Raw genomic sequence first — 20385 nt, 5'->3', positions numbered from 1 at the left:
CCTCTGCCCCAGGCGCTAGAGTGGCTCTGGTCGTGGCAGGGCGACGCCCCAGAGGGGCAGAGCATCGCCCCCTGGTGGGCAGAGCGTCGCCCCTAGTGGGCGTGCCGGGTGGATCCCGGTCGGGCGCATGCGGGAGTCTGTCTGACTGTCTCTCCCCATTTCCAGCTTCAGAAAAATACAAAAAAAAAAAAAAACTTATCTCAGAAAGGAAACGCCCCAGCCTCACGTGGCCCACACTGCCGGCATTTAATGTCTGCTCAGCGAGAAGTGACCTTTATGGTCACTGCCTGGCCAAATGTCTCTTTTTCTACTTATTTTTTGTGGGGGAGTTGGGCATCCTGTGAATTTGCTTGTAATTTAGCTTAAAAGCTTTTCATTAACTGGGGTCCTAGATGATGGGTGTCATCGGAGCACACACGTGTGGATCAGACGGTGATGACTCCTGCGAGAGGGAGGGCAGACGGGCCATGGTTTCCTACCAGTGGAAACAGGGCACAGCCTGGCAGGCGGTGAGCCCAGTAGTAGAGTCGCTGTTATGGCATTTGTTCCCGTGATGTCCCTCCTGCGTCACGTGTGAGTGGGGTCGACAGGCACAGGGCTGCCCTCAGCTGGCCGATCTCGCTGCCTGAGCACTGACAAAGGACAAACCCAAGCACACTTGCCCGGCCCGCTGGGCCTGTTGCCCACGGCTCAGGGAGGAGAGCTGCTCTCAGCGCCATCTCCGCGGCCTGTCTCCCAGGACTGCGAGGGGACATAAGCCACATGTGGGTCTAGCAGAAACTTGGTGTTGTGCTAAATGTGCCCAGTCGCTAACTCTCCAAGGAGTGCCTGGTCCCAGCATCCTCCTGGCCCAGGCCTGGCAGCTCGGGAGCTGGGGTCCTCCATGGCTCTCAGAGCCGCATGGAGCATCAGGGAGGTTCCTCTGGAACACAGGCCGTGGCTTAAGGGACAGCGAGGCAGGGAGGGCTTCTGGCACAGCGTGTGGCCAGAGAGGGGGGCCCTAAAAGTGCATCTCGGAGCTCAAGACAACATCAGGAGATTCAGAGCAGGGGCCTGGGCACAGCCATGGTCGAGACCAGCAGGCCTCGCAAAAGAGTACTCTAAGATGGCAACATGAGGCAGGAAGGCTACAGACCCCAGAGGCTCCTGGTGGGACACATGGGCGACAGTACTGTCATCTGAGATCCAGAACCCCCGTCAAGGGGACATCTGCTCCAAGTCACTGCTTACAGATCCTTTGGTCCCCGCAGGACGGGGGGGAGTGAAGGATGGAATTTCCATCACATCTGCTGTCAGGACCCATGGGATGCTCCGTGGAGGGAGAGAGAATCACCTGTCTAGGAGGGAAAGGCAGCCCCGGTACAAGAGATTGGTTCTTCTCAGGAGCCCTGAGCAACGCGTGCAGCCACGGCTCAGGCACCCAGACATTGAAGCTGCCCCCCCATCTCCTCACCTGAGGTCCTGCATCGTGAATTTCCACCTCGTTCAGGGGGGAAGTGGCTTTGTTGGGTTTAAATTTGGGCCCTCGAGAAGGAACCACAACTACAGACAGAGGTGGACGTGAAGGACTTGACATCTCTGAGCGCGTCCTTGACCACAGCTGCTGGACCAACACGTGCCCAGCTTCCATCCGGCCGATGCTGTGGTCACTCTCACCTGGAATGCAGGTGAGGCGCGAGATTCCTCCCTGCCCGCCCTATAGTGGCCCATGGTTCTCAGCTTTGGCTCTGCAGAGAAGCTCTGTGCTGGATTGACTTTCGTTTCCATGTTCTAAGCAAAAAACGAGTTTTTAAATGTTGGCCGATGCTCAGTTCCATTTTTCCCAGGGTCCCGGTGCTTGGCTGGTGGCAGGGAATGTTCTCCAGTTTCTGTTAAGCATGGAAGCCAGCGAGATGTGAGTGACGCAGAGTCACAGACTGGGCCCTACGAGGCTGCCGCCTGGGCACAGGGTTGTGGCTATGGCTCTGTGGGGCTCCTTGCCAGCGGAGGACCCTCCTCCCAGAGCCTGTTTCCGTTTTGGGAGAGCCCAGGCAGAGAGCGTCATGGGTGCAGGGGGCCTTCTGACACCCCGTTTCTCCTCAGCCTCTCAGGTTGCCCGAGAGCCAAGAAGAGCGGCATCCGTATAGCGCAGAGCAAGGAGGACAAAGAGGACCAGGAGCCCATCAGGTGTGCGTGCGGCGGGGCTGGGAGCCCAGCAGCCATGGCGGGGCGGGGAGGGCAGCAAGTGAGCCTTCGTGGGGAGGACGCGCTTTGATGTGTCAGTCAACTGCAAGGTCAGAGATTTAAACCAAGGCCCAGGGGAACCATCCCCGTGACGGGTGATGTGATAAGCAAACACCCATCAGTCTGATGTGCCCAAACCCATGCCGGTGAGCCTGGGACCCCAAAATCCCTCAGATGAACCTGGTGCCATCTCCCTAAAATTTTAACCTCACTCAATGTCTTTGACAAAATTTTTTGATTTAAACAAAATAAAAATTATATAAAATATCTTATTAATATATATCAAAATAAATAGGTAATACAAATTTTACTGTTTAAAAAAAAGAAAATGGGCCCTGGCCGGTTGGCTCAGTGGTAGAGCATCGGCCTGGCGTGCAGGAGTCCCGGGTTCGATTCCCGGTCAGGGCACACAGGAGAAGCGCCCATCTGCTTCTCCACCCTTCCCCCTCTCCTTCCTCTCTGTCTCTGTCTTCCCCTCCCACAGCCGAGGCTCCATTGGAGCAAAGTTTGCCCGGGCGCTGGGGATGGCTCTGTGGCCTCTATCTCAGGCGCTAGAATGGCCCTGGTTGCAACAGAGCAATGACCCAGATGGACAGAGCATCGCCCCCTGGTGGGCATGCCAGGTGGATCCCGGTCGGGCGCATGCAGGAGTCTGTCTGACTGCCTCCCCGTTTCCAACTTTAGAAAAATACAAAAAAAAACAAAACAAAAACAAACAAACAAAAAAGAAAATGCAGGCAAAACCCATGAGCTCGGGGCCCACGAGGAGCCCCGAAATCATGCTCTGCCATCTTGGCCGTGGTTGTGAGCAGTGCGTTGTGCGTCCTCAGCCCTCTACTATGGGCATGTGAGAAGTTCCGAAAGCACCTGGAGCCTGTTGCTGAACTTTGGCACCAGCCAGTGATTCATCCATTCATTCCCCAAAATTGTGTGGGCTGACTGTCCGGGACCCTTCCTGCTGCCCCAAGTCCTATCTGTCTGAACCACATTTCACGGCTTCTGGAGGACACAGCCGAACGGCAAATGCTTTCTAGCTTCCTAGGAGACACAGGCTTATAAAACAGCCTTTCTGAAAATCGCCCTACAGTTTCCCATTGACTGCATATTTCCGCCATAAAGGCTGTGACTCTGCCCAAAAGGGGAGTCTTGTCAGCAGGCTCTGGCCAGAGATCCCTGTGAGTGGGCAGCGTGCCATCACCCCACTCGGTGGCATCTTCCTGTTAATTCTTTGTCCGTCTTCCAGAGGAGTGCAAAATTTTCCCTTCATATCAGGTTACTGTGATGTTGTTGCCGAGGCCACTGAGCACGTGACAGGCAGGCAGTCAAGTGTGTCTTGTTCATCTGCCCACAGGTGCCCCGTTCCAGGGTGTGATGGCCAAGGCCACATCACCGGGAAGTATGCCTCCCACCGCAGCGCCTCCGGCTGCCCCCTGGCGGCCAAGAGGCAGAAGGACGGGTTCCTCAATGGCTCCCAGTTCTCCTGGAAGTCGGTCAAGACTGAGGGCATGTCGTGCCCCACGCCTGGGTGCGATGGCTCAGGACACGTCAGTGGCAGCTTTCTCACACACCGCAGGTGAGTGCACACCGGGCTCTCGGGGTCTCGGGAGCACAGCCAGTCCCGCAGGCAAGCAGGACGGGGCACTCACTGGCCCCCTCCTCACCGCACTGACTACCGCGTGGGACAGAAGGGAGCCCCAGGCATGCTCTGAGGAGCAGCGGCAGCTTCTGCACAGCCACATCGCAGGGCAGTCCATTTTGGGCTTGAGCAACAGGCTACGGTGTTGCACACGCAAGTGTCTGTAACTTCTGTAGTACACAGGTCCCTCGGGGGAATGGGAGGGATGGGGCCTACAGCCTCGAGATGAGTGCTGGGGCCAGAGACATCGTGGGACATTTCTGGGAGAGCCAGTCAGCCCGTTTATTCTATCTGCTTCATGTAAGAACTCCGTGCTGCTCGATTGAGAAGAAGCAGCCATTTCTGTTGAATCACATGGCCCTGCAGCTTATTGTGAAGGGTCGGGTGGCCAGTGTGGACAGATCAGAGGTCAGCCAGTCGATCGAGCTTGGTGTCCAGGTTTCTGGAAATGGGCTGGCAGGTTGTGGTAAGGAAACACATGCTGTGGGGTGTCAGGCTGCCCCTCTGCCTGTGCCACCACTTCCTGCCCACGGCTGGCCCTGTGCCTGACTCCCCTGTGGAACCACACCCAGCACAGACAGACACGGGGGTAAAGACCACATAAGGATGGCATGCTCAGGAAAGTGCAGCACGAGCTTAGCATGCCGTAAGGAAGATTTTCTTTTTTTTTTTTTTTAACCGTTTGAGTAGTGAGTGTTTTTCATGCTCACTGACCCCCAGGAGTGAGGTATTTTTCAAAAAATGAAATTAGTTGCAGTTACAGTTTTATTAACTCAACATCATGTTTGTTTGATAACCAATTTATAGAAACAAGAGGAACCTACATTTCCCTTTTTTTTAATGTTGCTCCGGCTCAAAGTTTAGAGACGTCCATGTACGATCGTACTCTGGGTGGTCAGGAGATACGAGGACGTACATGTACGATCGCACTACTCAAAGGATTAATTAAGAAAATAAGTCCTGCTCAGGTAGAAAATTCAAATGAGGTAAACGGGCCTAAAGAGAGAGTGGACGTCCATTCCCTGAGCCTGTGTCTGGTCTCAGAAAGTGCCCGTGAGCAGAGGCACACGGACGTGGCCTCAGGCCCCAGCCCTGCTCCATCCTTCATCTCCTCAACCTGTGAATAGGTGACAACGTCTCTTAGTGTCAGCACAGGGCAGGGTGGCCGCAATTATTTTAATTTTGAAACTCCAATATATGACGTATAAGTAAGGGTGTTTGTGTTTTGCTCATCTGACACAAAAGCCAGTTTCATGTCTCTGGTCAAATACGCACACGTGGGCAGCAGACATTCTAGACGAGAGGACGGACATTCAGATGGAGCTGCCAGACAGGTGCTGTGGGCGCCGTCACCCAAGCACAATGTGGGCAGGAGACAGACCGCTGCTGGGCCGCCACCCCGCGGAGCCTGCCGGGCAGCAGGGTGGGGGTGTCAGGACTCAGTGCTGGGGCACAACAGGGGAGGTGGGTGGCGGGAGGATGGGTCCACTTCCTAGTATGTGAGGCTCTGGACACCCTTCCACACCCTGGTCTCATGACACTTCTTGTGAGGCACAGAGGGCTCTCCAAAAGTACGCTCACCTGTGCTAACCCTGATAAACAAACAAGTAACATTAGAGGTAAGTTGTACCATCTTTCACAGAGAGCTTGACCTCAATGACCTTTTATAAAGCTGCCTCCTAGACTCCTGGGACCTGTTCCCGGGCCATGCAGTCCACAATAATGGTGAGAGAGCCTTTCTCAGAATACCGCCCAGGGCACCGCAGTGACACCAGATCACTGTCCTGCTGCTGTGAGTCATTTCTGTGTCTGTTGGGATGGAAGACCAGCCCTAACAGAGGGACACAGACTGGGACCCAACATGGGAGTTCGTTTCCTGCACATGTGACAGGGCTGGGTGGGAAGCAGGAGAGAAGGGCCTATGTCTTCAACACTGTCCAAGGGTTGTCTCTACACCACAGCCAGAGGACAGGGCATGGAGGACTCAAGAGGGACCTGGGACTGGGGCACATGCCCCTGGTAGGGAAAGCCCAGTCCTACAGCAGCACCTCATGCAAGGGATGCTGGGAAGAGTAGTCCACCTAGGGGATGCTGGGAAGTGTAGTCCTGTGAGAAGCCTTTCATTCACCCACTATGTGAGCTGAGCTGCCATCAACATAGACACTGAACCCTGAGGTCCGGACAGTCCCTGTGCTTGTCATGGCCAGTGGGCGCTCCTGCAGGAAGGAGGGGCTGGTAGCTGAGCAGGGGCTGCCATGGGCTTCATCCCTAGCCCACGAGCACTGAGCTCAGCTGCACCTGCGGGATCCATGCAGGACCACCACCTACACGGCCCTCACAGCCCTTCCGGTGCAGTGGGCCTTGTGGTCCGTCATCATGTGAAGTTGTCAGAGATGTGAATGCTCTGCCTTCGGAGGCTGGCTTCCTGCTAGGTCCCTGTCCGGGCCCCAGGGCGACGTTCCCCGGCACAGCCAGTGCTGACCTCTGCCCTGAGCCAGCTGAGATGGGCCGACTCCTGTTTCCGCCCACACATTCCATATCTGACTGAGAGCACGAGGGAGCTCAGACTCAGCATCTGCGTCAGCTGTGAATCCCAAAGGGCTGGGGAGCATGAGAGGCCGGAGGTCACATCTGTGCCCTCCACGGAGCCGCCACCCCTCCTGGCGTATCCGTGTGGGTGAGCAGGCCGCAGTGCCCTGCAGCAGCTCCCTGAGGTGGAGGGACTGTTAGTGTCCCTGACCCAATGAAACGAGTTCAACTATGAACAGCCACGTGAGGGCAGTGGCCACCATGCCTGACCACAGGTCTGAGCCAGCGGCCCGGTGCCCTGGACATCCTGAAGTCCCAACCCCTGCCCACTCCCATGCAGAGCCCATGCCCTGCTCCTCTCAGCGGGCTGCTCAGGGCCCTCAGCCACACCGCCCCTTCTCTCAAGCCCTCCGTGGGGCTCCAAGTCACAGCGCCAGGGGGTCTTCCATTAGCATCTGTCCTCCACACACCACTGCCTCTTGACCCGGCTCATGGTGGAAGCTAGTGTTCACACAGAGTCCCATTCACACGTGAGAAACAGGTAGAAATCCTGTAGGAAAATGGAAACCCCTGGAGGCGGAGCTCAGGGAGGGTCTGCCTCGTTCTTCAGCTCCTTCTGGTGACCAGAAACCCGGATGTCCCTGGGCTGCTGGACACCTCACTCTAGTCTGTGGCCCCTGGTCACACGACCTTGTTCTAGGTCTGGGTCCAGATTTCCTCCTCTCACAAGAACACCAGCCCTCGATCCAGCGTAGCCAAATCCGCATAGCCTCATCTCTACTCAATGACATCGGCGAAGGCCCTGTTTCCAGAGATGGCCCTTCTCCCCAGTTCTGTACATCGGGACGCCAGCAGGTGTTCCAGGGGGACACAGTGAGCCACAGTGATGCCTGATGCAGAATTACCTCTGCTCTCATGAGAGACAAGCAGGAAGAGGGGAAAGAGCAATGTCTCCCTCTGTCTGTTGGGCGAGAAGTTCAGTAGCTGACAAGTTCTCTGTCTCGTAAACATGGTGGGGAGGGTGCTGTCTGCTGAAAGGTGGCCCGACTGGGCTCCATCAGCTTGCTGCTCCAACATCTGCCAGTTGGGGTCTCCCTCTGTCCCCAGTGAAGGGCATCTCTCTGCGGACACTTCATCTCCTCCGCCAGGGGTGCCTGGCCACACAGCACCACATCACCTGGGCCCCGTTGCCCGGGGTTATCCCTGCGGAGGAAGGGAAGACACGCAGAAGAGCAGCCCTGACAGCGGAGGCCGCCGTGCAGGAAGCTGGTGTGACTGGGCACGTCCTTCCTGTGGAGCCGACCCTACACCCAGGGTCTCTGTCCCTCTGGCCACGGCACCCGGAACCACACAACACATGGCTCTCTTGCCCTCACCTTCCTCCCCGTGACCGACCGGCAAACCTTGGAGACATTTGCTCATTAGCTGTTCTCAGCTGTGACATTCTCCTGAAGGAAGTCCCTTCTGAGCCATGTCCTGATAAGTATGCCAGTCCTGGGCCCCCCCGTGGCCTTCCCCAGAACCCTCCCTGGACCCCTGGTGCTGGTACCAGCACAGGGCTGGGGCAGGGGAAGGCAGGGAGCTGCAGGGACAGTAAACTGTCGGCTTCCCAGAACAGAATGTCCCAGAACTAGGACTCTGCACCTTCCCAACTCCACACCCAGGGCGTCCAGCCTCAGACATGTCCACTGACAGCCACTGGGCCTGCATTTCAGAGCTCCTCTTGCTGACCCTGCACCCCTAGGCCCGCTCCTGCAGAGACTGTGTGTGGACTGTTCCCCGAGCCGCCACCAGGTGGCACTGCTCCCAGGCCTGGGACTGCACCATCAAGGAGGTTCTGGACAGGCCTGCTGCTGGCAGTTATGTTAACTGGACACAGGAGAAGCAGCAGACCACTCATCAGCCCTGAACCTCCGTGTGGCTGTGGGCTCCCATGACTCCATCTCCAGTCTGGGGCCAGTGGAGCCCCTGCCTGTATTGTACACCCTCCTCATGTGTCCTCCTAGCACCACTCTCTGCCCTCTGGCCCCTTTGGCCTCTGGCCAGAGAACTCGGGTGGGGAGTTGCCTCATGTGTGTGGCATCCGATTGGCATGACTGCGGGCCTCCGAGGACAAGGACCAGCCTTGGCAATGGCAGCCCAGCGGAGGAGAAACAGATCACTGAGGATGCAAACCATCTGAGAGCCTGGGCCCGAGGGCCCATGGGCAGGGCTCGGTGGGCACGGGGCACACTGGGCCCGTTTCTAACAGACTCAGAGAGCACAGTTGGGAGGTCAGCTGAGGGTGGGGGGAGCAGGGAGCAGACAGACAGACTCACTGCACACCTGTACAGCTGCCCGGGGCATCACCCACAGGAGGGACAGTTTGAGCAGTGAGAGTTCAGCGGGACCTCGGTCTCAGGGCCACCAGGGTGCCACTCAGCCTCTGGACACTGCGCTTGGAGAAGCCACATTCTCCAGGAGGCCAGGTGGGGTGGCCAAACTGGGGATGAGCCCTGGGGGGTCATTGTGGTGGTCACTCGTGGTGGTTTCTTGTGGTGACGCAGTGCTGAGCTGAGGCTGTGGAGCTCAGTGAGGGATGATCATTACTGTGGTGACGGTGAGACAGGGAAGGGACAGGAGTGAAGAGCTAGTTAGCTCAGGAAACATCCATGAGGCTGGTCTCTGCACAGACAGCCCTGAGGGAGAGGCAGCCATGGGCGCTGGTGTCACCTCAGGACAGGACTCCACTCCGGTGGCCTCAGTGCCCTCAGGGTCCCAAAGGCCTCTGCTTGCTGGCATCCCCTTCAGAGCTGACCTCAAGGAGAGGGAGGGCTGGGATGGGGGCCAGTGCTGCCATGGTCAATGGCCCACTGCCCTGTGCCCTGTACATCTAGAAACACCAGCAGCAAAGGTTCTGGGAAGAGCACATCCTATGGTGACTGCTGGACCCAGCGGCACAGACACGGGCCCCGCGGGGTGAACTGGGAGCAGCGAGAACGTGCTGCCCTTGGAAACAGCTGCGTGCACCAGCTCCTCCGTCAGAATGTGAGCCTGGAGAGCATAAGGAGCTATGTCGGGCCGAAGCGGCTGTGGCCGCTGGTCTGTCGTCCAGTGCGGGGGACGCATGACCGTCAATGTGGATGGTGCTGACCACGGGTGACATGCAGCTGTCACATGCACTGAGTGTGTACACACCACCCCACACACACAGCTGTCAGCACACTGCGTGCAGAGTGCCAGATGGGCCCCAAGTGGCTGCGCAGAGCCCTCCCAGTGGAGCCCTGCACCACGGCGAGATGAGAGTGATGATGACAAGGCCGGGTGGGGCCCCTCGAAGGTGCTGGGGTGCAGAGCACTGTGAGCACGTGCCCAGCGAGGTGAGGATGGGAGAGGAGTTGCCTGTAATGACCGTTCATGGACCACTGGCAAGCTCACAGGGCAGCGCGAGGTGCTGACCACGGGAGACCGCAAGCATCAAGCCCCTCATCTGATGGCATGGGCACCAGCTCTCCTGCTTTTAGGAGAGTTAATGATTTAACTTAGAGTGACTGCCTGGGGCACGGGCCGGTAAGGTGAGGCCCATCAGCCCTGAGGGAGGACTGACCGCGCCCCAGGTGGTGAGCCAGGTGCCTGCTCTTCACTCAATTGTTTGAAATTCTGTTTCCAGTTCAGTCTTGTGCACATCTGACACTTTGCTGAGGAGGAGGACTCCATGAGCGCCCAGCAGCCTGGGCAGGTGGCGTGACACATGTCCCCCACACGGCCTAGGCTGCACGGATCTGCCTACTGTCCAAACGGGCAGCCTAAGGGGAGTATGCGCAACTGGCCTGGCACATGGCTGTGTCCTCTCCCAGACCCACGGCTAATGCCTCCATGCCTCTTGTTCCAGCTTGTCGGGCTGCCCGCGAGCCACGTCCGCAATGAAGAAGGCCAAGCTGTCCGGGGAACAGATGCTGACCATCCGGCAGCGCGCCAGCAACGGTAACCCCGCCCCCTGCACCCCTTCCCCCCAGATTCAAACCCCACACCCCCCACAGCCGTCCTCAGACAGCTGCAGTCACAGCCAGGCTCTCTGGCCTCTGGCTTCCCCATGGCCAAGCTCAGTGGAGACCAGCCTTTCTTAGGGACAAGGCAGGACCAGTCCGACCCCTTCAGTGAAGCCCGTCAGCTGGGGGGCAGCCCTCCCCAGAGCACCCCCACCTTTCACGAGGGTCGCAGACAGAGCCACAGGAGACCTGCAAGTGGTTTCTCCCAGAATGCCCTGTTCTGTGCCTTGCCACGCCGCCCTGAGGAGCAGGGCCCAGCCCCCACCCTGCCTTCACTCTGAGCTCCCAGTTCCTTCTGAGTGCTGCCCACCCCCACTGGGGGTAGAGGGGAGCCACCAGCCCTTGGGGACAGCGGCAGATTCATTGTTTGTGAACTCGCCCACGTGCAAGGAGGTGTATGTAAGCCCCAAGTCAGTGTTCACAGCCACTTGTGGACAGACACAGAGCAAGAATGGTTGAGTCTCACCCGAGGTACATTCCCAGCTGAGGTGGGACAGGGGACACTGCCTTCTGGCTACAGTTCACCCTGTAAACAGGGTCCTTGTCACAGTCGTTTAGGCTATGCTTTTTGAATTCTCATGCTTTCTTGGTGATTTCTCCATTTGGTAGGTGCCCGAGAACAGCACTGAAGAGCTGCCCAGGTCCCCATGTGTGCAGGCCATGATGGGCCCACGATCCATGTTGGGTGAGCTTGGGCAGGCTCTCAGGGCTATGGCCATGAATTCAGGTGTCTTTAAACATAAGCACACACAACACGAGTTTGTGTGTTGACCATTTGATGACAGTGTGACCAGAGGGTCGCAGGGACCTATTTCCCCCAGTGTTCATGGTGACTCCGTAGAACAGAGCTCCACATGTGAGACCTGAGTGTGACCTCTATGTGGTCAGCACCTGGTGGCCTCTGAGAGTGGGAACAGCTCTTTCCCAGCCCCTCAGAGGGTCTCATGAGAACAAGCGCCAGCTGTGCTGGTCCCTGCGTGGCATGTGGCCCTGGCTCTGGGCAGGGACCTGCCCAAGTGGCTCCTTAAGGAACCCGACCCCATGGACAACCACATGTGGCCCATCACTGACCAGGGATACAGCCAGGGTCCTGATGTCTGTGTCCTGAGGGCTCTGCCTCCGCTCTGGTCAGCACTCAGGGGCTAAAGAGAGGAGCTCTCAGACGCAGCTCACCTTCCAGGCCACAGCCACCGCAGCCAGCATAGGGAAGCCCTTTGGGACACAGTGCTCACTGCCTGGAAGAAAACACCCTTTGTGAATTCTTTCCAATACTCTTAGCACATTTCACCCCTAAAACAACTGTAGTATGAAAGCAAAACTCCTTAGGCAAACTGATCAGAGTCCGGGTCAGTTTTGACTTGTAGAGTCAAGGGGTAGCACTTAGATGGGGGACAGGGCAGCAAGAGGAGAGGGACAGCAGAGCAGGCCGAGCCTGCAGAGTCTGGGCCCCGGGGCTACAGCAGAAGCCCTGCTCTGGCCTCCCTCGGCCTCGAGCTGCGTCTCTGGGTCGGGCACCCGAAATTCAGAGCCGTCTGGATGTGCCTGCCCAGCGTAGCGGTCAGTTAGGAAGAGCCACTGTGAGGAGGACACATGAAACAGCAGCAGGCATGACTCCTCGGTGTGGGAGTGGAGGCCCAGGCTGCACCCGCCTGGGTACCCAGTACCAGTACTGCCTGGTCAGCAGGGTCACCCAGTGGAGTCACCATCTGCCCACTTCTTCATGTCTGCAGGTGCGCAGGCTCGGAGCCCAGGTCACACCCAGGCCTCCCGGGCCCAGGTGCATCCTCTAATTCTCACCTGTCTAGGCACCTTTTGTGCAAAGACAAGTGACATGTTCTATTCAGCCCAGCTCCGCCCCCTCAGTGAAGGGCTGTGCGCAGGCTCCGCCCCCTCAGTGAGGGGCTGTGTGCAGGCTGCGGGGAGAGGGCTAAGCTCACAGCCTGCCACTGAAGCCTGGTGGAATTGCAGCCTCCCCCGTCCCAGGGCCACTGTCTGGTCTGCACGCTGCCCGGCTGCATATGAGGGACACACACAGAGTGCAGGGCCTCGCTGAGATCCATGTATAAGGAATGTTTTTAGAGCTCCCCTGTCCCCATCCTTGTCCCCATCCCCTTCCCATCAGGAACAACCCCAAACCTAACATCTTGCTGGACGACCCTGGGCCCCATGGGTGGCTTTGACGAGATGCGCGCTAGCATGGTGCAGCCCAGCACTTAGAAAACCCAGCATCGCAGCCTAAGGAACAGGGGACATGATGTTCACGTCACCACGGCCTCGCTCCACACCACAGATGCCCAGTGCACCTGGACAACCTGACTTTAAAGGAATGTGATACATTGAGTCCAGTGTTGGGATTCAAATAACTTAACAGCCGGTTCTCAGCCCTAATGACAGTTTTAAGTATAAAAAACAATATAACGAAAGGAAGTTTATTATTTAATACTTGAATAAGAACAATAAAAGAGGTAAACAAAACTAGACTATGTTATAAGGAAAAGTTTTAAAATATTACTGAAAGAATATTAAATAATACTTGACAAAAAACAATAAAGCTGTTATTTAAGATGTTTCCAATGGCAGCTTGTCACCCTCTGGTTGGTTGGCACTTTTTATGTTATATGTTTGTATACTGAAGTAACAAATGCAAGGGAATTAAAATGTGGTATTTCATCAAAGGTATAATGAGTTTTATGAAATGAATAAATAAATATTACAAGCATAGTTCCGTCAAGTTTTTTTCACCTATGGACAAATAAACATGACTATGGGTGCTTAGAATACGCTGTTGTGCAGATGAATGTTAAAAAAAAAAAGTAAGTAATGTAAATTTGTGATTTCCACATTGGGCGGCTGCCCAGGCGCCCACCTTAGAGAGAACCCTGATGACAAGTGCCATTTTAACAACCAGTTCACCGAATTCAACAAAACATTAGGTATCAGGTCTGCTGAACTAGAGCGAACCGGCTGAATCCCACCACTGGTTGAGTCATAATTTAGCTGCTTTATAAATCAAGACTCTTTCTTATGCACTAAGGTATTCTCATCTTGAGGGAAATTTCTACTCTGCTACAGAAAAATAACCGCCTTACCTCGGCCACCTCCATAGCCAATAGCTCCTCTGTGCTCAGCGCTATGCCCCTGTCTCATCCTGATTCCTGGCTCCGATGCAGCAGGTGCAGCCACGCCAGGTCAGCTGCAGCCCTCTCACTGCGGCCGGTCAGTGCAGGGCCCGTGCGCCCGGCTGACTCGTTCCGGTTTCTGGGGCCATGATGGTGAGCAGGGCAGCGGTCAGGGACAGAAGAACACATACATGTGATTGTTTTTTTAAAATTCAAGGGTATTTTTTCCCATCCAATCTAATTCCAAACACACAAAGCAGCCAGAGAACTCAGCGTTCTCGCACTGGGTCTTACTGGACCACGGTGGTAACGCGCTCTGTCCCGTCTGCTGTGACAGGGATAGAGAACGACGAGGAAATCAAGCAGCTGGATGAGGAGATCAAGGAGCTGAACGAGTCCAACTCGCAGATGGAGGCCGACATGATCAAACTCAGGACTCAGGTGAGTCTGTGCCACCTGCTTCACCAGCTGCTCGGCCCGAAAGGCTGTTGCTTCCTCTCTGCTGTTCCTCTGTCTCCCCGCATCTGGGTCTCTGCCTCTCAGTGGCATCTGTGCTGAGGCCCAGGGGACATTGCTCAGGCGTGCTGTCCTATTCGTGTTTGATAAGGTGCCATTCCTGTGGTGACCGATCACCACAAAGCAGCCCACTGGCCCTGGGCTTCGGGTAAGATGCTGGCCCCTGGTGGCTGGAGGCCACCTTCCTGTTTCTTGAGGCCCCAGACCCCAGGCACGCGGAGGGTGGCAGGCGGCAGGCAGGAGGGCAGACGCTAGCAGATGCCTGATGGCAGAGTTTACTCGGGGGGTCCCCCCTGCTCACAGTGGCCCTGAGGCAGGTGTCAGACTCACTTCACACGGTGGCCTCAGGGCTTCAGAGAGGTGACTTTCTGGACTCCACCAAAGCCAGCAGCTGAGCTGACAGTGCTCAGGCTCCCCACGCACATGACCGTGCCTGCGGCCTGCAGGGCTTCTGTCCTGGTGGGAGGACTCCCTCCCACTCCCTGTGGACCTGGGCGGGCCGCTCTGCAGGGGCTCCTCCCCACTATCAATAGCATTGATGGGACTCTCAAGAGAGTCCAGGGTCTTGCCCAGGTCCTAGGAGTCCGGGTGGAGGTCACAGTGTGCTGACCCTCGTCCACTGATCACATAGGTTCTCAGGCAAGGGAGGGTGGGGCTGCATTCCTAAGGACAGTGGAGGGGTTCCTTGGGTGCCCGCGAATGCGGGGCTGACAAGGGAGGGCCTTCTCCCTGGGCCATTTAGTCCTGTCTAGGGCCAGACACCAGCCGGCTCTGCCCATGCCATCAGGCTGTGCTCTGCTGTCCCCAGGGGCCCACACTGGCCTGCTTGTCTGGCATAGGTTGGACTTTTCCTGAAGAATGATCCAAACCTCTGGCTGCTCGCAGCCCCTGGCCGGGCTGAGGTCTGGCAGGGGCACTGGCCTGGAGGACCCCATGCCACCTCCTCCTTTTGCCTCGTGAGCCCCCTTTTCTAGGAGGAACAAGAGACGACCATGTCAGCAATAACACACGTGACTGGGTCAGATGAAAACATGCCCCCCACACTCTGCTCACACACACAGGTGGAGATCCCACAGCCCCTCAGGCGGCCCCGCCCTCAGCCACCTTGGGACTCGGTCCCAGCTGTCCGGTGGGCTGAGTGAACGGCCCATGTGGGGCGTTTCAATGCCCCACACGGCTGTTCACTCCTGGTGGCCTCTGTCTGCACCCGAGTGGATGTGCATGTCACCTGCCTTGCTGGTCGGGGGTGGCGCCTTTGCTCCCGAAGGTCAGCCCTGCATCTTCCCAGTGGAGGGGCACACAGAGCCAGGGCCTGTGCTCCGCGCACTGGGGCCATGGAGAGCTGCAGCTCAGGTGATGGCCAGCCCTGGGGAGGGATCGGCGTGACAGCGCCACCCTCCTCTGTGAGCAGGTGAGCACACCTGTGGAGCTGGCCAGAAATAGCTCTGCTGCCTCTACACACATCCCCTCCCTCATATCTCAGCTGCCCGCCGGGTCTGAGGGCCTGCGACGGCAGCCCGGCCCCCGAGGCCAGGGCCCCCTGGCACCTCTGCCTCCTCACCCGTGGCCTGCCCAGTTTCTGGAAAGTGCTGAAGACTGGAGGTCCTGCCTGGGCCATCGAACACCGCACGCCCTCCCTCGGTCCGTGGCACCGTGGGGCAGGAATAGCCCTGTGTGTGTCCAGCAGAGCTCTCCCAGAGGCCACCCCCAGCAAGCAGCTCAGCAGGGAGCTGGGCCAGGGCAGAGCTCTCGCGGACCAGCTCGAAGCACCCGGGTGTCAGGGCTGGTTCTGAGCCCCCCCCCCCCGCCACGGACGCCCGGCAGACCCCACACCTGTGGCTGCTCCCTTCCCTGACTCGTTGCCTGGGCTCCCAGGGTCTCAGACCCAGCTGTTTCAGCAACGTGCTGTGAACATCACTGACCCAAACTCTCACGTGCAGCCGTGCCGAGTGAGGAGATGGGATGCCCGCATCCAAGGGCCACAGCCTGTGCACTGAGGGCAGCAAAGCTCCACAGACTCTCCTCCCAGAGGTCAGAGCAGTGTGGGCAAGTGTGTCCGTCCAACAGCATGGAGTCTGACTTCCCAGCTGCATCTGTTCCTCTTACAAGTCTTACCTCCAGCATGAACCCTAACCCGCCTTTGTGCACATACACACACACTCACACAGACAGTGGGACTTGTAGGAAACTGACCCCAAGTCCACATGGCCCAGGGCCCCCCCTCAGAAAGACAAGCTATCTCAGGGCCGTCACCGTGCTCCGAAGTGTAACCAACCAACAGCAGGAAAGCTAGGTGCTCAACGTGACAAATTCTTAACTCAGAAGCCTTTTCATTTGAGCAGAAAGGCTCCTGGTCTGCACTGGGGGACATGTACCTGTCTCGTGTCATGTGTGCACGGGCTTGTGCCTTGCAGATCACCACGATGGAGACCAACCTGAAGACCATTGAGGAGGAGAACAAAGTCATCGAGCAACAGAATGAGTCCCTGCTCCACGAGCTGGCCAACCTGAGCCAGTCTCTGATCCACAGCCTCGCCAACATCCAGCTGCCGCACATGGTAAGTGACTGAGCACGGGCTACCTCTGCCGCCTCGCGGTCCCCCCCTCTCCCCCCCCCCACCCCCGCACCATGCGCAAGCCACTAGAGCAGTGGTGGGCGATCGTAGGTGCTATGGCTGTGGCCGTGGCTGCTCTGAGGAGGAGGCCTTCGGAATATCGGGCAGGCAGCAGCCCTGTGCTGGGGTGCTATGTTATACTGATGTGAATATCCTATTGAGAAAATAAAAGCTGTGTATGAACTACTATTTAATATCTCGTAGGACCCAATCAATGAACAAAATTTTGATGCATACGTGACTACTTTGACGGACATGTATACAAATCAAGATCGTTATCAGAGCCCAGAAAATAAAGCTCTCCTGGAAAATATAAAGCAGGCTGTGAGAGGAATTCAGGTCTGAACAGCTGCGGTAGCGGCCGTTAGTGATGGGACCTTGCTTAGAGGACGCCTCTGTCTGCTCCTGCTGCTGTGACTTACCAGAGAGTGTTCTGTATCCATTTCCGTTGGAAGCAGTGTTATGCTCACGAGACTCCATACTGATCTTATGTCTTGCTTTAAAGATAGCACCTGCAGAATAGTTTTTGAATACATCCCCATTTTTTGTACGTTTTCATATACGCTGACATAGTGTGATACTCCATGTAATGTTTATAGCTGCTAATGTATGCACATCTGGGGGGATATATATTTCTGAAGAGGTAAGCCAATCAAAATGAACAGAGTGTAAATTCTTTCTAATGCTTTAGTGATTAAATGTTTTAGTATTTTGAACTGAAACAGACGGGAAATAAAAAAACAAACAAAAAAAAAGCAAGAAACAGAACATCTTCGAACCATCACGAGGCGGCCCTGCCGCCAGGTTTCATTTAGACACTCTCGTTTCACCTCATGTTTGGAGGGTTTTATGGAATTTGAGAAATACCTTTTTTGTGTGCATACTGTTTCATAACAAGAATCGGTTGCAAAAAAATGCTTTATTTTTGAACAATGCTTGGAAATATTATGTGACTCTTCTGTTTGTTTGTTTTAGGAGGATGGTGTATGGTGGGGGCAATAAGTGAGGTTTTTGCATTCCAAGGAGTTGGCATATGGATTAACTGTAAGAGATGAGATAAGTAATGTGTTGTAAGCATGCACCAGCCCGCGGGAACGCGGCGGAAGACACAGGAGCAGCTCCCACGGCACTGTTACATTAGCTCCTGGGCATTGCGCGTGTGGCCCTGGGAACTTCCGCTCAGACAGGGACTGTTAGAGGCGGCGCGGTGAAGATGTCCTTTTTTCATTTCTGATACACCCTGGAACCACCTCCTCTTGTCTCCCCAAGAGTTTCCTGGCCCCCGAACTGCCTCTTCTTGCAATGTGGCTTATTCAACAGAACCTGTGTGCTTTAATTTAAGCTCAAGGGCCATTTGAGCGTTTATTCCTGCCTCCCTTCCACTTTTAAAACTGCTGTTGTTGTTGCTATTGTTTTACATTTGGGGGATCCAGGGAAATGACCTGTGAGTATTCGAGTTACTGGACTGAATATTTCCGCTGGATTTGGTGGCAAGCTGCTCAGTGCAGCATGTCCTCGCCACCCCCTAATTTAGGCTTTGGGTGAGCATGCAGTCCCATTCAGAGTTCTCTGACTGCAACCTCTGCGTCCTCCCTGTCATCGGAGACTGGTCAACCAGAGAGCATTTGCTTAGCCTCGTCCGAGTTGTCGTAAGCTGTCCCAAGAATGATGCAATCAGACTTTTAGAGTCATTTAATGTACTTCAGCACTTTTTCTTTCCTCGAGACCATCCAGACCTGTCTGTTCCTTGGAGACTGGACTGCTGCCCACTGACCGCGCCGGCCGTATGCAAGGACTGCCCCGATGGCCGCGTCTGCCCTCCTCAGTGGTCCCTGGGACGCTGCACGTTCTCTGATATTGACTTGAGTTCATGTCATAGCATCGGTCCCCTCGTGTCTTGATGTTATGCAGGAAGTACAAAAGTACTTTAAAATTTTGTTATGAAAAAAAAAAAAAGATGGGTTTTGTAAAAATAAAAAAAATATTTTTAGCAGAACGGGACTTACAGGGTCATTGTCCCCACAACGTGCCAGTCGACTATTTGCACTCACCTTGTCCTGTGTGTCCGTGCGGAGGTGTGCAATGCCCGTCAGCAGCCTCGCAACGCTGACCCCGGGAGGGTGGAGGAGGCCCTCTCAGCTGACCCGACGACGTGGGGCGGGAGGCGGCAGGCCTCCCGCCAACACCGACACAGACTCGACCTCAGTGTACATGTGTATAAATCTAGGTCCATCCCAGCAGCACTTTATATGGCTCACTGTACAAATGCTCCATTTTCCACGAGGACTCTCTCTCGAGCTGGGAAAAGAGGATGTAATTACTGGGGCTCCGCAGCCTTCCCCAGAGGGCCCCACGTCCTGTTAGCGAGTAGTCGTAGCTGACCATGCTCAGAATCGCCTTCAAGAGCTGAAGCCGGGCGCCCTGGGCACCTGCCACTGCCCCGGCCGCTGTTCATACCGGCACATGCATCCCCCCCGCCCCCCACGTTGTGTCTGAAGCTTCCTGCCAATATAGTGATGCTTTTAGTAGGGTATAGGTTAGTCTCCGTTTTGGACTCTTCTCGTTCTCACCTATGTACAATGGAAAGGGGTTTTAAGCACAATCTGCTGCTCATCTAACATTGGTAATAATCTCAAATCAGAGTTACCTGTGACTGTTGTATAGAGGTCACAGACGTGTCTCATATTAGAATGCTGACCTTTCACATGGAATTATCGTGAGTCATCAGAGTTTATTTATTATAACTTATTGTTCATATTCATTTCTAAGTTAATTTAAGTAATCATTTATTAAGACAGAATTTTGTATAAATATTTACTGTGCTCTCTGTGGAACTGAAGTTTGATTTATTTTTGTACTACACGGCATGGGTTTGTGGACACTTTAATTTTGCTATAAATGTGTGGACTCACAAGTCGCAGTGACACTTCATTTTTAAATTGTGAACTTTGTACAAATTTTGTCATGCTGGATGTTAACACATCTTACTCTAAATAAAAAAGGTGTTGCCACATTTGTAGCACGATGGGTCTCTAACCGGGATCTTCGTCTTCACTCACTGCGTCATAGTCAGGAACGCGGTCGGTCAGGGGCCCGCGAGGGTGGAGCTCTGAGGCTCGTGCGTGCGAGGGGCTCCCCTGTCTGAGGAGCAAATGCAGTCAGAGCAGGTGAGACTCCTGCCGCCACTCAGGTGTGCCGCTGGGATTACTAAGTGGCTTTTTCCCCTCAGGAGCAACATGGCTGAGTGTCATATACACATTTTAGAATGCAGTGTAGCAACAATGTCAAAAACCTTACAAAATTTAAAATTTTTAACCCAGTGATTCCAATAGCAAATGCACAGAAATAGAGGAAAACAGCCCAGATATGGGGCTGGCAGAGTGGTAAGTGGCACAAGGTAGGAGCCCAAGGAGCTGTCCTGGTGAGCGTGAGCGTCGTGCAGATGTGTTCATGAGCTGCTCGTGACAAACTGAACAGCCTAGTGCAGAACACAGAATTATTAACACACTCAGAAGCAGCTCAGTGGCAGTGAGTTCAGATCAGTTTGATGAGTGTCATCGCTGACAACCACATGGGCCCGCCAGGCTACCTACCCGTGTGAGTGCGCGCGGGGGAGCACACCCTCATGCCCACGCCCGCACACAAGAGATGTCTGCCAAGATGCCCCCGGTTTCTGGTGAGCCGCAAAGCAAGACCCCTGGGAAGAAGCTCCTCCCCAA

At 55.5% G+C, this 20385-nt stretch overlaps 1 protein-coding gene across 8 annotated transcripts in view; it reads left to right on the top strand.

Moving 5' to 3' along the window:
- The window catches only part of MYT1L (myelin transcription factor 1 like), a 364482-nt gene extending 344830 nt beyond the window's left edge, over positions 1 to 19652 (top strand). For 5 of the 8 annotated variants that reach the window (XM_066385808.1, XM_066385809.1, XM_066385805.1 and 2 more), the window contains 6 exons: positions 2083 to 2166; positions 3575 to 3796; positions 10260 to 10351; positions 13873 to 13976; positions 16466 to 16609; positions 16871 to 17421. In XM_066385808.1, coding sequence (XP_066241905.1) covers positions 2083 to 2166; positions 3575 to 3796; positions 10260 to 10351; positions 13873 to 13976; positions 16466 to 16609; positions 16871 to 17011 — 787 coding nt within the window. In that variant the 3' untranslated portion in view covers positions 17012 to 17421. Of the gene's footprint in view, positions 1 to 2082; positions 2167 to 3574; positions 3797 to 10259; positions 10352 to 13872; positions 13977 to 16465; positions 16622 to 16870; positions 17422 to 17641 lie in introns of those variants that run through there. The other 3 variants (XM_066385811.1, XM_066385810.1, XM_066385812.1) reach the window with 2 other exon arrangements.
- The last annotated feature ends 733 nt before the right edge of the window (positions 19653 to 20385 follow it).

The sequence above is a fragment of the Saccopteryx leptura genome, chromosome 5, assembly GCF_036850995.1.
Source record: "Saccopteryx leptura isolate mSacLep1 chromosome 5, mSacLep1_pri_phased_curated, whole genome shotgun sequence".
Taxonomy (NCBI): domain Eukaryota; kingdom Metazoa; phylum Chordata; class Mammalia; order Chiroptera; family Emballonuridae; genus Saccopteryx; species Saccopteryx leptura.
This window is presented reverse-complemented; position numbering and strand designations above follow the sequence as displayed.